The following is a 16,606-nucleotide window of genomic DNA, read 5'->3' as shown; positions in this document are numbered from 1 at the left end:
GGGTGCTGTAACAATTAAGTGTTGCCAAAATAGCTCTGAATGCTTTTACACGTGCTGTGCATCATAGCCCACGTTTTCTGACGGCCCTCTTGCCCAGTGGAGGGATGTTAACAGGATTGTTTTTCTCTTTGATAACATGCAGCAAAACATTTGATGCCCATAAGCTATTGATATGATCCAGCTTGGTAATGGAAATATAACAATGGCTGTTTTTTGTTTGTTTGTTTGTTTTTTCATATCAAACCGACTGATAAAGGAAAAGGAGTTGACACATGGTGAGAGCTGCCCGGCAGAAATAAAATAATACCCTGACCTGTTCATTACAGTGACCTAAACAACAGTCTTGGTAAAATGAATTACAGGAAATGGCTAGCACTTTCCCCATTTATTTTCTTGAAGCACAAATAAATGCTTAAAACATTTGTTTTCTCTTTTCTCTTCAAACTAGGTCTAGTTGCAAGGGTTTTAAAAATTGGGTCTCCAAATCAAGGCAGTGCTAAGGGGACCATGAAACATCTTATATAAAAAAGATGTAACAATAACATTCATATTGTTTTGCAGAATCTTTTTTTTTATGTTAATCTCTCCTTATTTCTTATTTATTATATATTTAAGAACAGTTTGCATTTGTGTAACAAACTACAGATCACTTCTCTTCACTGTCATCTTTAGCTTGCTCAGCAGTTGTTTGGCAATATTTTCTGCTTAGGATTTAATATTTTATCATATTAATTGATGAAAATTTCTATGCAAATCTGAACTGAAATGTTTATCTTGGAAACGTGTCTCTTTATAGAATAAAATATATTAATATTTATATTAAATATAAATGTTTTACTGGTAATTTGTTATTATTGTTATTAGTTTCCATTCAACATCAACTAAATTTAAAGGAGAAATGATTCCTCGAGTAACTCAAGTAACTTGAATACAAAAAATAAATAAATAAAATATTTTCATTCTTTAATGTGTTCTATACTGGGATATATATATATAGAGAGAGAGAGATTTTTCTCAACCAGTCTTTACAGTCTCCATCATTTATTCTGATGTTGTACCATAATTGCAGACTTTTCATGCTGTATTTTGCGTTCTATAAAATGAGATACAGAATGAGAATTCATGTGCAGTCCAACACCGTACAGGCTTACAGAATATGTGCCACATGATTAATGTTTGAGTAATTATTTGTGCATTGATGATGCTCATGGCTAGTGTGCAAAATAAATGAAGATGAAAACACGAGACCTTAAACTTGAGATGTTTTAATAGTATTTAACTGCATTTTTAACAATTAGTAAAAATCATGGTTCTACAATATTGTAAAAATATGTGTAAAATTACAACATAGAAAGTAAAAACTAACCTGACTCATACTTTTATCTATATTCTAAAAAAAATTTAAAGCCACACAAACCAGAGTTAATTTAATAATTTCTTAAATAAATCTGTATAGTATATTTTCTAAAGCCCTCAGTCATTTTGTAGTATTTTCTGTTACAGTCTAGCGTCACTTCTGGAAATCAATGTGTGTATGTTATTGTTATTGTGTAATTGTGTCAAAACAATCTCATGAAAACATTGAATAATCGTATCCACAATATTTTTAACACAACTTGAACGTGCAAGGCTTCCGGTGTCATTCACTTCCAGTTATTCTTCTTAATATTGCAAACTGGTATCTGTTATCATGTTATTTTAATTAATTATCACAATCATAAACACTTTTTTGTACCATTTACTACATTTTATTATTCTTCCAGTTATTTGCCTATAGGCTATAGCGTCTAATAAATCAGAAGTTTTACATATTCAATGAAAACAGCTTGCTTCCACATTGCACTTTTATATAAAGTGGATATATAAAAGTGTAGAATAAACATGGTTGGGTTAAGGAATTAAGCTTTATGGTTATGTTGAGGTTTGAATCATACACTGCATAATACTGCACAAATTATTTTGACACTGTGTTGGCTTTGTGTATATTAGTGCTTTCTGCGCTCCAACGTGACCCAGATGCCTTGCTCTGGTCGCAGTACCAGTTCGCCCAGCGGCCGGAGTTCCTCCCTTTTCTGACATGCTACTATGTTAAAGTAGCGCAGAATAGAAGCCAGAATAACTTTCTCCTCCATTATAGCAAAACGCTGACCTAAATACACACAAACATAAAACTGTGTAATGTATGTTATAAAAAAATACAAAATAAAAAACACGGTGGAAAGGAAGAATAATACATTATTTGTATTTTATGATGTTTATGTTGGTGTGTGTAGGTCTCACCGATGCAGTTGCGAAGGCCAGCAGAGAATGGGATATAGGCATAAGGATGGCGACCGACACAATTCTCTGGCAGGAAACGTTCAGGTCGAAACTCTTCAGGGTCAGGGAAGAAGCGTGGGTCACGGTGAAGGGCATACGTTATGATGATGACATTTGCTCCTTTAGGGACTTTATAGCCACCTATTGAATACAAACACAAATATCATGTCAAATGTACCCTTATATTTTTGTACCTGTATGTTTACAGTTTCTTAAAAGAATAGCTCACCAAAAAGTGAAAATTGCATCATTATGTTTTCACCTTTATGTTGATTTAAACGTGTGTGCTGTCTTTTTTTATATAAATATATATATATATATATATATATATATATATATATATATATATATATATATATATATATATATATATATATATGTGTGTATATATATATATATATATATATATATATATATATATATATATATATATATATATATATATATATATATATATATATATATATATATATTCAAAATTAAAACAAAATTAAAAATTTTCCTACTTTTTGACATTGCATGGAAAAAAAACAAAGTAAAGTTTATTTGTGCGTGCGTGTGTGTGTGTTCCAAAGAAGAAGAAAATATCGTTAGAATTTTCAATGACATTTGGGGTGAGTAAATAATAACAAATAACAAAAGCTATCAGTACCTTATGAAATTTCTCCTACTGTCATTCACAGAAGACAGTAGGTCATATGGGTTTGGACCTATTTATGTGTGAATTATTGCTGAAACTGATGAAGGAACTAAACAAAATGAATGCAACAAATTAGCTGTATAAATGAAAATTTACTGTATAAATTATAAATAAATCAACTGAAAATAAAATAACTTTAAATTATCAAATGTATAAATTACCAAAATACCTCATTACTCAATGTACGCATAACCCAAAGAATGAATGAATATGTGACAAGCAGACTAATATAAGGAACTCACTGATCTGTGTATCCTCACAGATGGTTCGGGCGAAAAACGGAACAGAGGGGAAGAGCCGCAGAGACTCTTTTATCACACACTCCAGATAACGCAGTTTCTTCAGATCCTCTGTGTTAATAGGCCTCTCGGACTCGCCTGACACACACATGCATTGCAAAATTATCAAACTGAGTTCCAAGCTGTTTCAGGCTCTTTACCTCGCAACAAAGTAAAGATTTAAACCCTTATTCTCAGTGTATAACTGTAAAATATGAACCAAAAGTGGGCTTAACACACCAAAAACCTCAAATAGTTCTTGTTGTGCCTTTTTTTGGACTTCCGGATGGGATCCTAACAAGTGTATGGCCCAGTTCATAGCAGCCGCCGTCGTATCATGACCCTGAAAAATAGAGGAAAAAACACGATTATTATATATCAGCACTCTAACATGAAGCTATTGTTAGTGATGGCAGCTTTTGAAACTCTGATTCATGAGGCTTCAAAATATTTACAAATCTTTTATTTCGTTTTAGTGTTTTGGATGTATCGAACTTGGCAAGTTACTTGATTTTAGCAAACAAGGCTTTATTGCATCATGCTGTCTCGAACATTGGATTCAAAACAAAAATTCGCCACTAGATAGCGTTGATTTGGTGACCCCATGAGCAAATGTCTAATGGTTTTAAGTTAATGTAGGTTCCTTTAATTTAATGAATTTTAATAAGTGTATAATACAGAAATGCTGGCTTATAATGACCTACATTACACAGATAACACAGAAAAACAAGCACTTTACATTAAGAAACAAATTTTACAGAACATTCATATTTAAGGGTATTTATGAAAAATAAATTAATTGTGTATTTATTTAAGAAGTGTATATACTGTATGATACTTTACATAATTATTGTAAATATGATATACATTTTCGTTGCATTGTTTTAACCAGCAGGTGGTGTTTTGAGCACTTTGTTCCTCCATCACCAGATACTGTAATAATACCTCAAACATAAAGGTGTCCACTTCTTCCTGGATATCTTTGTGAGTTAATTTTTTCCCATCCTCATCTGTTGTTTTCAAAAGCATGTCCAAAAAAGCCCGCCTTTTTCTCGTCCCCTGATCTGATTCACTGTCAGACTCAACGTAGGTGATGTACTCTGTCCTCTCATTAATCACCTGCACGACACACACAAAACAAAAACAAAAACAAACAGACAGTCAGATGCAGCATTAACCAGAATTAATATGTACAGATATTACAGAAAGACTCACACTCTCTGTGAAGGAGTGAAGGATCTTTAGACTACGGTTGTGTTCTCTGCCTTCCCCAAAATAATTATACACAAAATCAGGCCAGTACCAGGGCATCCTCTGGCGTCTGGTGATGATGTCACTCATCCTGTACCAATCAGAATAAAAGAAATGGCAAGCGTAAGTAAATATCATATTCCTTATTCAGCAAAGAATAACATGCTACCTTTAATTAAGAAGTTGGATAAAAAATGGAAAACAATAGTTTTAATTTCCATTATATATACAAAATTGTAGTTACCCAGTAATTTCCCTCTAGATATGTTTTGTAGTATTTTGAAACTTTCATGATACTAAAGATAACCATGACTCTAGATTGTTTTATAAAGACACAAAGTCAATACATTGCATTCCCTTCACTCTATCAATTCAAAACAAACCTGACCAAGAAACAAAAGCTAACTCACAAACCAGGAAAACACACAAAGTCAATTTGCACGGTTACAAACCAATATTAATTTGTAATCAGATGCACATCCTTATATCTGTCTAGCATCCATCCTAAAAATGTTCCTGCGATATTAACACTAATAAATGTAAAAAGCACTTGCCTGTACACACTGCGCACATACTCAGAGTCGTGGTTGCTCTGTGCATAGATCTTCTTTCCCATGGCAGTCTCTGAAATGTTACAATTCTGTTTTAAAATGTGATCCTTGCTCCACATCATCAGTCAAACTAGTTTGCATTGCCATGATGCCATCCTTTCAATAAAAACCAAAACCTCCATAAACACACAAACAAAAATGATTTCAATAGACTTTTAGTTTAGAATTGTATGTGGTTGAAAACAAGGCTGTGAGGTATAAAGTTACAGTACAGTCTTTACAATGGCACGCACTGTATGATGGTCTACTGAAAATGTTATTTTCGGAAAGACATTTTGTACAATCGGTTTGTTGTACAATCCACTGAACACACTGTAGCTCTATCCTTAACAGCCTTGTGTCCATTCCTTGCAGAAATGATATACAGTATCTCTAACGTAAAGTAAGTTGTGTCTTGTTAAAGGTACCCGCTGTTATTTTTTATGTATATTTGTACCTTATCTACCCCTAAATGGCACTTTATCAGACTTTGAATGTTAGTGAATGTCCTTTACTATCAGTAAAGGATGTTAAAGTGTACAGGATAAATTGAGGTGTGAACCACACAAACCACAGATGATGTCAAGGGCACAGAGAGTGATGTGGTTAAAGCAGTTAAATGGTCCTTTTCCAGCTTGTTTCTCAAGTTTCTCTATGAGCACCTCCCCCTGTTCATTCATCACCTCCAGGAATTCAGTTAGTATAGAGAAATGAAATGTTGGGGTCAACAGCTTACGTCTGTGTCTCCACTTATCCCCAGTACTAACAGAAGGAAAGTCAAAAAGGGAATTTAAGACTTTGGCTTGACTTGACTTGAATTTAATTAAAAGTTGCATTTGTTAAATACAGAGTTTACCTTGTGAGTAGTCCTGTTCCCAGCCAGGGATGCAGAAATTTGTATGCGTAGGCCTTGTCCATGTGAACAGGGTTACTCAGCACTGTCTGTATAAGTGGTAGGATTTGCCAAGAGCAACATATAAAACAGAGACTTGTAAAACTTCCTAAAAATGGAATTCACATGAAATGATATAAGTATTGATATATTAGTAGTGTAAAAAATGTCCAAGTAAAATCTTTAAATGTTGCAACAGTTTTGATGCACTTTTTACCATTGGGTTTCCTATAGATTGTGTCATTAGACTTACCCTAACCCTAACTGTAAAAATAGAAATGTTTAGCTAGATTTTTTACTATATTTTATTCCTTGCATTACTGTAAACATTTAGAATCTACGAAATCATGGTTTCCCTTCTAGGGAACTCGTGCTGCATCCTCTAGCAGACACCATGGGTACAGAAACGTATAAGAGGGCACCGGCCAAACACATCACCAACTTTTGTTGTCTTCAGGAGCCATTTGTTAGACAGTGCATGTGACGGTGTTAAGGAGAAACCAAGGCAATTGAGCATTTTAGAAAGTATGTGCCTCTGTGTTCAAGGTTTCTGACACCCGAGGACACACTAGTCAAGGGCTCTGAATGCGATCCTTGTGAGAATTTCCAATGAGAATGCTACATTTGCATTTGTCCCTCTTCTTGTGGGATAAGGGACAAGCACCTGTGTCTCTGAAGGAAGATTCTGTGCGTGTCTGCTGCTTCTTTGGTGCTCTCTCACCAGGGGAACAGTCATAGCATGATATTCTGTTCCCCAAAGTATCCCCTAGAGAATGCAGAGCAAGTTCCCTAGAAGGGGAATGTCTCAGGTTACACATGTAAACATGGTTCCCTGAGAGGGAATGAGATGTTGCGTCCCCTCGCCATGCTTAGGGCTTGCTGGTTTTCATGTCTCCTTCAGACAACCAAATTGGTGGTAAATTCAGCAGGTGCCCTCATATAGTTCCGGGCACCGACCTGTGACACTGGTCCCCTCGAGGAACCGTGTTGACATTCGTAACCCGAGACATTCTGCTAATATAGAAATGTAACTACTTGACTATCACCACCAAAGTCTTCAGTCAGCTCAAACATTTCCTTATCCTCTTATTGATACTATATGTCTTTGGAATACTGAATCTTGCTTTATTTACACTTTCATTAGACACTGGACTTTAATACTCTATGTATATTCTTTTTTAACATATTCTCTCCTAATATTTAATGCCTTATGTATTTCTTTGTACATAGATAACATTAATGCATTATCTTTTTTCTTATATTTAATGCACAGTCCTCAACTTTGTGGCGCTGTGAGATACAGTAAGTCCACTCACCAAGGTTCTCTTGATCTTCAAACATCCACTCATACTGTGATATATACTAATACTAGGCCAAGCCTCTGATCATAACATATGATTGTGCATGTTTTTCAGGCTATATGCAAGTGGACAATACCTCAATAGTATCAGCATGGTATAAGATGAGAAATGGCACAGGTCCAATCCATAATTTAAACAGAGGAGAATTCCAGAATTCTTTTGTGTAGCCAACCACCTGACAAAAGAAATCTGAAAGAGAGTTTTCAACTTTTGTACTTAAATGCACTAAATGCAAATGCATGGTTTGTGTTCTGTCCAGTTTCTGCATATAAAAAATATTCCACAGGGTAAAAGTCACCTAGTCCCTGCGAAACCAAATGTATACACACAGACGAACGTGAACATCCTGCCAGTGAGACTCACAGCAATGTGAGTGTGTCTCTATAAGATCTCCGGTGTTTCATAATTAATTTGCTGCTGGACTTTGGATCAACCTGACAATTGCAGCTACAAACCCACTTAATTTACTAAATAATCGCAGAAACTCTGAAATGGGTAAATTAAGTTGGGTGTGTTTATATTTGGATTATTTGTTTATTTATTTATTGGAAATAACTTATAGGAAACATATTAGTGAAGCTTTGTTTGAGTCATGAAAAAGTGGTGTTAAATCATAGTATTACGATACTATTATCTAAATACCAGTAAACAGGCCTTCTTGTAATAGCCTAAGCACAATTATTGAGAGCAGACAAGAAAACTTCTAAGAAAAAGTACTTCAAGGCAGGCAGTTTATATACTTACAATTGCACATTTTCACTTAATTTTCGTGTTGAGGCATATTAAAGAACTTGGGTGAGGAGTTTGGCTTTATTTAGCAACACTGAACAGGTATCTGGATTTAAGTATGCATCTAAATATTGTATAAAAATTTTGACAGAGTGTAATGTGTATTTATCAAGGCCTAAACGTGCGTGAGTGCGTGCGTGCGTGCATATAAAACACAACATGCAGTGAAGTTAGGGTGGGCTGTGTACTATCAATTCTAAGTGTCCCCTAAAAAGCGGTGTTAAATAAATCTCTAAGTTACCAGGATACGGCGTTTGGAGGTGCAATTATTCAGCGCTGCAGGAGAGGGGGGCATTGAGCGTGTGAAAGTTTACTTTACGGTCGCTAAGGACAGACCAGTCTATGGGACAGACAAAAGACTGAAACGTGGTTTTTAGTTTGTTATTGTTTTTTCTCCCCCAAAATTAACTTTACTGTACGGATAGCCTACATCATACATACGTATGTATATTATGTTTAACATAAATTGTAAAATACAATATAGTTGTCATAAAAAAAACTTGCTAAGATATAATTCCTTACATGTTGATTATTATTACCCTGTATTATTAATATTTTATTAGGCTACTTACCTCTTCCGTTAGACTTAAAGTTGAGCGCGTTTCCTAAGAAGGGGTAAGTTGGACTAATCCCAGGGACAGGTTTCAGTTCTCTCCATTTGTGCACGTAATCTTTTAGTAGCTGATATGTTATGAAAGTCAGAAAAAGTAGAAGTGTGACAAAAACCTCCGATCCGTTCAACAGCCCAGCGACTAGCATTTTGATTACGTTTAGTTAGATCTGTAGTGTAGTGGTTTTAGGAGCTCCTCGCCTGTTAAATGAGGACTTGAAAATGTGTGGTACATCCCTCTAAAGCCACGGGATGTGCTTAGATTGTCAAATACACACCATGACTTTTGTTTGTTTATTCTGCACAAGCATTTGATCACAATTTTCCTTTATTTGGTGTTTCATGAAAAAAAAAAAATTCAGAAAGACTTCTGTAATACTGATACTCTAGATTAGCATTATTATTATTATGTATACATTATATGGGAGACAAGACTAAATATCACATTGGGGAAGGTCAATTGCCACAATACACAATGTCATAGTAACTAAGGTTCTCAGTAAGTACTACATTTTCAATACCATTTTTGTGAAGCATTGCCTATAGAATTAGACTTTCAAAAAATAAAAACCTACCCTAAGAAATATTCAGTCAAAGGTGGAAACCAGCCAAGGTCTCCCCTATACAGTACACAGAAAAAAATGCAAAATAATGCGTTTTCATCGGGTTATAGAAATTACCACTGGATAGCTGCATTGTACAAAAGATTCCAATTCTTAAATACTTAAGCATGTGTAATTGACACTGTTTAGGATTAACACAGACTTCAGAAAATGTTTGAAAAGTGCACCATTTATCATCACCTTCTAGGACAGAAACAATTAAATATTTAATACCTGTGAGAACATGCCAAAGCTACTTAACCTAAAAGAAAAAAAGTAAAAAAAACAAAAACAAAAAAACAAACCTACACCACTGTACAGTATTATATTTGACTAAAATCTATTAAATTATTATTATTATAAATTATTATTATTAAAATTTAAATATATGAATCCTTGATTTTCAAAAGTGATTCCCAAATATCTATTACTCCTTTTATTTGTGGCACTGAAGACAGTGGCCAGCAAAACACCAGATTAAATTAAATTGTTATGGTCACAGATGTGAGTTTGACTGAAATTATCTCTTTGGCATTAAAAATAATATGAGAAAAGCCAGTACCTTAGACAGAGAGGGCCCTATTGTGTTTGGACAAGTATCTAGTTGGGATTCGCAATGGGATTATGGTATTGTGATTACTAGACAGGGTATAAAAAAGTTGCAAAACTTCTCCTGTGAGTGAATTTATCTGTTTGCTTAAAATAATTAGCCAAGTCACATTTGGTAGCTTCCTTGCAAGGCCACTGGATGTTGTGTCTAGTGAGTGGTATCTGCTAGGAAGCAGCACTCGACCTAATCTCACCTGCAAATTCTTTTGAAATGTAAATGTGTTAAGAAATTAAAAGCAATGGAACAGAGAATCCAAGACTGTAGTACAGATAGTGAATAACATTTTTTTTAGTTGACCTTGTTGGTAGAAGCTAATGCTGAGCGGAGTTTCTGATGGAAAGCTGGGATTCGTTCCCTGTGTAAAGGCCAGTAGAGGATACAATGAGGTTTCAACATGCCACGACGAAGATGCAGAGAGCGGTTCAGACTGTAATCAGTTACATCTTGCAAAAAAATCAGAATCAGCGAGTCACGATTGTCCTCCATTACCTGGTGAAGTGCATGATGGGCTTTAAATCTGCAGAGTGGAAGGCAGAGAGAGTGTAAACACTTCTTAATTGAACTTGAAATTGCTAAAACACCTGTGCATTTCAGTAACTGGCAGAAAAGGAAGCATGCGTTTGGTGAATATGTGAGGTGTTTCTTTGAGGATCTGAATCTACACCTTAAAGAACCTAAACTTGTTAATGGTTTGCTTTTCATAAATGGTCACTAAATGTAATTGTAGAAAGCCTTTTTGAATCAGTTATAGATAATAAAGACAATTTTACTTACTGCCGACACCATGGATCCTTTAGAAGCTTTTCTGTAATAACAAAAAGGATTTTCCTAGACTGTCCCATGTTTTCAACAATGGTGTCAAGTTGAGAAAAGCCAGGTACTGCATCTCTGTCTTCAAGAAAAAAATGGAATTTTTCATCCTCTAAGGGGAGCAAGCTTCGTTCCACCCATGGCCTGTCCTCAGCACTGTGGATGATATATGCATTATATGCATATCTACCTTCAGTAATGCTTTCATCCTCCAGTGACGCCAGCATACGGTTTACCATTATGTTCCAGAAGAACTGGATTCTCCATCCCTGGAAGTGTACCAGGAAAGCTGCAAATAACAACATCAACACTGCTGTGCTACTCAAAATGTACAGTGCCTTAAAAGGTGTCATATCCTTGCAGGACAATGGGTCAAATTTCATGACAGAGTGGTTAAAGTAGGCATTTGGGGTGTTGCAGATGTAACTTTGAGGGAATCCAGGAATGCTGGCACTGGTAGAGTTAAGCCACTCAGAGAACCACAGGATGCTCTCGCAGGTGCAGTCAAAGGGGTTGTGGTCCATGTAAAGTTCTGTCAGGTTGGACAGCGGCACACCAAAAGTGACTCGTTGGACAGAGGTTATAAGGTTCTTTTGAAGATACAAGTACTTTAAAGACTGTAGGTCATCAAAAACAGAGGCATGCAGCTGATCCAAAAGATTACCATGGAGACTTAGCTCACGTAACTCTGAAAGGCCGCGCAAAGCATTGAGTGGAATCTCATCTAAACCATTGTAATCCAGATCCAGGACAGACAGTTTTGTGGCATCCTGGAGAAACAACACTGGACCACCAGGGTTGGCTGTCTTCCACAACCTAGCCAAGTTGTTGTGCTGCATTTTCAGCACTTTCAGATGGTTGAGTCCTTTCAGCAAGCAAGCATTTATGTTTGCAATATTGTTATTACTGAGATCTAGAAATGTGAGGTTGATAAGTGGCTTGAATGGAGATGGTTCCATAGCTAAAGTCCCTTTTAGGGCACGGCCGAGCTTTAGACTCCTTAATGTTGGGACGTGGATGAATGATGTATTGGTAAGGGAAATGCTTTGCTGGTTCATAGATAAGTCCATCTGTTTAATGTTAGAGAGGCCCTCGAACTCATCTCCTTTCAATTGCTGATAAATGAAATTGTGACTAAGCAGGAGTGTAGTGAGGTTGCCCAAACTTGAAAAGGCCCCAGGTGCCAACTTGTTGATACCCATGGCAGTAAGATTAAGAGTCTGAAGGAGTGGAGATTCTTGCAAAGAAGCAAATGTTCTGTTTGTGACCATCTTCAACCCTGTGATGCTCCAACTCAAATCCAGTGTCTTTAGGTTCAGAAGTCCAGAAAATATATGCCCTGTTATCTCTCGGAACGCAGTATTTGCCATGCATAGATGCTCTAATTGGACTAAATGGTGGAAAGAGAAGTCTTCAATATTCGGTAATGATGATGTATGACTCTTAATCAGTGCTTTCTGCAGGTTAAGCTGCCTCAGGTTTCCCAATCCACGGAAAGTGCCATTAGTTAGGTGTCTAAGAGTGTTATGCTCCAGGGATAAAATTTCCAGTCGGGGAAACCACTGAAAGGCTTCTTCTGCAATCTTTGACATTGTGTTGCTGCTGAGGTCGAGCACTGTGATGTTAGTCTTCTCTAGACCTTGGAAAGTTGTGTTTGAGAGAGTCACCTGTTGAATGTTCTTAAGGGAAAGGTTTCTCAAAGCTGTGCCAGCAAGTTCTTCATAAAGACTGGTGGTCAACTGAGGGCTGACCTTGCAGTGATCCAGGACTAAGTCAGAAAGTCTAGCAATAGCCTGGAAACAGCCACTCTCTACCTAGTTCATCAAAACAATTGAAAAAGAAGACAAAAGTTTGCTGGAGTGAGAACAGTAGAGCTAAACCACGTTTGAGAAACAACACCTTGTTGATATGACATCGAACACTGAACTTTTTGAAAAATGTATATAAAATATTAACTGACTGACATTTATGTAAAAGTTTTGTTTAAATTGCATTTGTTGGATAATCTAATGCTACACAAGCACTTGTTAATGCATCATTTCATAAATTAGCCTGTTTTCAGGTCATGCAAGTAATCATAGAAAAAAGTTATTCAATATTACTTCATCATGAACACATCACAGCGAAGTCTGAGCACCAAACATAGAAACACAGTCCTCACAGCTTTCCAAGAAAGATAACAGTAGATGAGAATAAACACACACTGTGTCAAACACACATGGTAGAATCTGAAATTTTTTATATAGAGATTCTCATGTGCTGTCAGTGAAAGTAACTAGACATGTGTTACTTTCTGTTCTTCTTACCTTTTTAAGAGACAGAGACGAGAGTATCAGAACCCGAAATGCAGAAGAATTACTGAGGAATGAGAAGTCATTCTTTTGCAGCACAGAAATTTGATTTCCAGAGAGAACGAGGGTGATTAGGTTTGGCAGCTGAGGGTGTGTGCCCAGTTTCGCTGATTTCAGTTTGTTTCGAGATACATCCAACCATGTCAAACTCTACACGGAGAGGAAATAACCTAATTGAATCATGCTAAAAGACACCCCAAACATTTGATTGCTTTTAATATTCACATTGAGTATTTAATAAAATGTCTTCATACCTTTAGAACAGAGAACGGCTCTCCATTTAGCTTCAGTCTGTTGTCAGACAGGTCAAGTCTTGTTAAATGAAAACAGTTTTTCAGGTCTTTCTCACTTATCAAATACACTTCATTGTGTTGCACATTAAGAATCTGCAGGCGTGGAACAGAAAGACATAGATCCTTCTCTATCGCAGTTAAAGAGTTGTAGCTGGCGTCTATAGTCACCAGATTCGAGTACAAATGCAGAGAAGACAGAGTTTTAAGTCTATTGTGAGACATGTCCAATGTGGTGATATTTTTTGGTAGGTCCGTTGGAACTGCATCCAGATTCATATGACTGCAGTCTGCTTTGGCATTCTTAATCGTACATGTTGACTTGTGTGGATATGCAGTGTGTCCATGAAAACACATGCAGAAAAAGGGCAACAATATGAGTTTCATCAGTTCCATATATTTTCTTTCCTTCCTATAGTTTCTCTCAGTCAACGCTGTAATACACATAATATTGTTGACAACAATATTTCATACACAGAATGAGTTTATAGACAAAACTGTTTGCTAGAAAAGATATAAAGAAGACCAGGGCTAGTCAAAATGTTTTAACCAACAATGACTGAAACTTCAGGATAAGTGTATTTCTTTTCCATTCTCTGTCTGGTTGAGTTGTCATAGCAGTAATTTACTACTACTATGTTGCTACTGAAAAGTAATTTAAATGCATAACACTTCTTAAATACTACAATATATACTTTAAATACATAGCATTACATATTTCCTAAAATCTACAGAGAGATAAAAGAGTTGCTCAAGTTGAAACCCATAGCCTAACGCTATTAGGATATGGGTATATGACTTCATAGCCTAATAGCGAATGGCTATGGGTATTTATTACTTCAAAATAAGTTATAATGGTTAAGATGATATTTTCTTCTTCTTCTAAACCTGGTAACATGATGCTACACGTGAACGTATTAATCTGTGACAAGCACTGCTGCTGAATGTCGCATGTGTGGTATTTTATCATAGACTTACTTGAATTGTGACGATCTAATTCCCAGTGTTCAGCTCAAATATCTGAATGGTTAAAGTGGTTCAAGTCTGAAGCAACTCGAGACAGAGCTCTTGCATTGCTATATAATCTTTGCATGAGGGAAAATAACCTTCACTAAGGAACAATTCCTCTTTCTTGAGAAGTGAAACAAACGAGGAGGCGGATCATCACGCATTGTTTTGGATATAAAATAAAGTCATATTCAGATCATACAGAGGTCAAGTGATTAATTATACATATTTTATGTTGCCCTCATTATTTGAATGCAGATTCGACCTTGGTTTCAAAATACTTAATAAATTGCAATCGAATCTAGCATTTTCTTGTGTCAGCGACAACCAGCTTTATTATCATGTGTATGTGTGAAGAATTTTATACCACTTCTGCTATTTATAATATAGTTTTCCCCCTTGATATTTTTTTATTGGCCTTCAAAAAGAAATAAAGGAAACGAGTAAACCGAGAGGGAGTTCCCCTTTTTCCTTTAGATGCAAATCGCTGCAGTGTCTCGAGCTTTTGTTGAGACTTGCTGAGACTGAAAAATTAAAATGCAATAGTTCATTTATTATTTATAAATTAAATATATAACCGAAATAAACGGTTTGTTTTATTTAATTCACTAATTATTCACTAATTTCTTCAGTAGTAATTCATAAAAATGTCCGGCTGGGGGCGCCACAGCTTTCAAAATGAAATGACCGGTCAAAATTCAGAAAAACAAAACAACTTTGAAACAAATTAATGTTTAATTAGCATGCATTTCACATAGGCAGTATTTGAATAGGAAACATGAATATGAAAATATGCATAAATCTTGTGGCATTGATAACTATATGAATGTACTTTAATTTGAAGTTAAAGACAGCTTTGGCTCAATTCCGAGGTATTCAATATAGGGTAAATATATATATATATATATATATATATATATATATATATATATATATATATATATATATATATGTATGTATGTATGTATGTATGTATGTATGTATGTATGTATGTATGTATGTATGTGCTTTAATGATCCCATATTATGGTCTCATAAGACTGCAGTGAACACATTTGGTGTCAGAGTTCAGCAAGGAAGGTGTCTTGTGGAATCTCTCTGTATCCTTCTTATAATTTGGATTCTGATGTGTGCTGTTACCTAGCAACTGCAGCAGGAAGTAGAAGGGCACATGGAATGTGAAGCCATTTTTGACAAACAGCAAGTTACAGCTCTCTGCATCAGTATGTGTGTGAAAGCTCTAGGCCTGGGACAGGAGACCTTTCAGGATGTTTATTCCACAGCATTTGTTAAATAAAGTGATTTAACAGATGTCTGGAGCGCCAGATTTGTATTGGTAATGACACTAAATAAACACTAAATGATAAGTTTAACGCTCCACTTTCATTTTAATCTCGGCAGTATAACATTCCTTTTCTTCCTCTTGTACCCACACTCCATATATCTCTCCATACTATAGTGGCTGAACAATGCTAGACATGTATTTATGTGTGTGTATTTGTGTCCTTTCATGGTCAGCAATAATTCACTCCACACAAGTGATCAATATGCTGTGTGTGTGATGCTGGTCAACCTGTTTCGCTGACACACTTAATAGTAACATGCAGCTATTCTCACAGAAAGTTGCTGCAAGCAAGCCTTCACTCCAGGCACCCAGACAGACTCTAATGTACGCTCATAGGTAATATCTGAACCATTAGAACTTTTGCATAATTTATGGAGTGTGTAAATTTGCATGTGAAAGGATGAGGCTGAAGCTAGTTCGGTTAACAATGACTGTGCAGATCATGTCATCTTGTTATAAGTGCAGGAATGAAGTGGTGGACTTTGTGTAAGCAGATGAATCTGGCTCACAAAGCCATTTTTTTTAAATGCCTACAGGCTTTGATGCATCCATCAAAACCCTTTGGATCATTCTCAGAAAATAATATATCAGGTTTTGCATATTATGGTTTAGCATCTGTCATTAAATGAGATACGAGTGAATATATATATTCACTTCTGGTCTCAGATTTTTAGATAATCTTGAAATATAGGCATTATATATATTTAAAATATATAATGAAATATATATTTTATTTTAAGAGTAATAATATTATTTTCAAAAAGGATCAATATTATAAATCGTGGCTGCATTTTCTGCTTG

General features: G+C 35.7%; 2 protein-coding genes across 2 annotated transcripts; both read right to left on the bottom strand.

Annotated features, from left to right (window-relative positions):
* Window positions 1-1,253: 1,253 nt before the first annotated feature.
* Window positions 1,254-9,025, bottom strand: cyp4v2a (cytochrome P450, family 4, subfamily V, member 2a). The gene is made up of 11 exons (XM_026269579.1): window positions 8,753-9,025; window positions 7,468-7,580; window positions 5,995-6,080; window positions 5,710-5,900; window positions 5,103-5,172; window positions 4,513-4,639; window positions 4,243-4,416; window positions 3,538-3,640; window positions 3,262-3,396; window positions 2,281-2,460; window positions 1,254-2,149 (listed from the first exon to the last, which is right to left on the bottom strand). The coding sequence occupies exons 1-11, from the start codon at window positions 8,937-8,939 to the stop codon at window positions 1,986-1,988; spliced, it is 1,530 nt and encodes a 509-aa protein (XP_026125364.1). The 5' UTR covers window positions 8,940-9,025; the 3' UTR covers window positions 1,254-1,985.
* A 511-nt stretch (window positions 9,026-9,536) lies between these two features.
* tlr3 (toll-like receptor 3) lies at window positions 9,537-14,558 on the bottom strand. The gene is made up of 5 exons (XM_026269571.1): window positions 14,432-14,558; window positions 13,418-13,887; window positions 13,119-13,313; window positions 10,777-12,626; window positions 9,537-10,519 (listed from the first exon to the last, which is right to left on the bottom strand). The coding sequence occupies exons 2-5, from the start codon at window positions 13,847-13,849 to the stop codon at window positions 10,291-10,293; spliced, it is 2,706 nt and encodes a 901-aa protein (XP_026125356.1). The 5' UTR covers window positions 13,850-13,887; window positions 14,432-14,558; the 3' UTR covers window positions 9,537-10,290.
* Between the last annotated feature and the right edge of the window lie 2,048 nt (window positions 14,559-16,606).

This window comes from Carassius auratus, chromosome 1 (genome assembly GCF_003368295.1).
Source record: "Carassius auratus strain Wakin chromosome 1, ASM336829v1, whole genome shotgun sequence".
Taxonomy (NCBI): Eukaryota; Metazoa; Chordata; class Actinopteri; order Cypriniformes; family Cyprinidae; genus Carassius; species Carassius auratus.
This window is presented reverse-complemented; position numbering and strand designations above follow the sequence as displayed.

What these genes read in the sequence shown, in the direction of transcription:
- cyp4v2a (XM_026269579.1), bottom strand. Translation starts at nt 8,939, where the DNA reads ATGCTAGTCGCTGGGCTGTTGAACGGATCGGAGGTTTTTGTCACACTT. An exon ending in TATGTGCGCAGTGTGTACAG is followed by an intron (nt 4,640 to 5,102) that starts GCAAGTGCTTTT and finishes TGATTGGTACAG; the next exon opens with GATGAGTGACATCATCACCA. An exon ending in AGAACTATTTGAGGTTTTTG is followed by an intron (nt 3,397 to 3,537) that starts GTGTGTTAAGCC and finishes TGTGTGTGTCAG; the next exon opens with GCGAGTCCGAGAGGCCTATT.
- tlr3 (XM_026269571.1), bottom strand. Translation starts at nt 13,849, where the DNA reads ATGGAACTGATGAAACTCATATTGTTGCCCTTTTTCTGCATGTGTTTT. An exon ending in AGCCGTTCTCTGTTCTAAAG is followed by an intron (nt 13,314 to 13,417) that starts GTATGAAGACAT and finishes CTCTCCGTGTAG; the next exon opens with AGTTTGACATGGTTGGATGT. An exon ending in AAGGATCCATGGTGTCGGCA is followed by an intron (nt 10,520 to 10,776) that starts GTAAGTAAAATT and finishes TCCACTCTGCAG; the next exon opens with ATTTAAAGCCCATCATGCAC.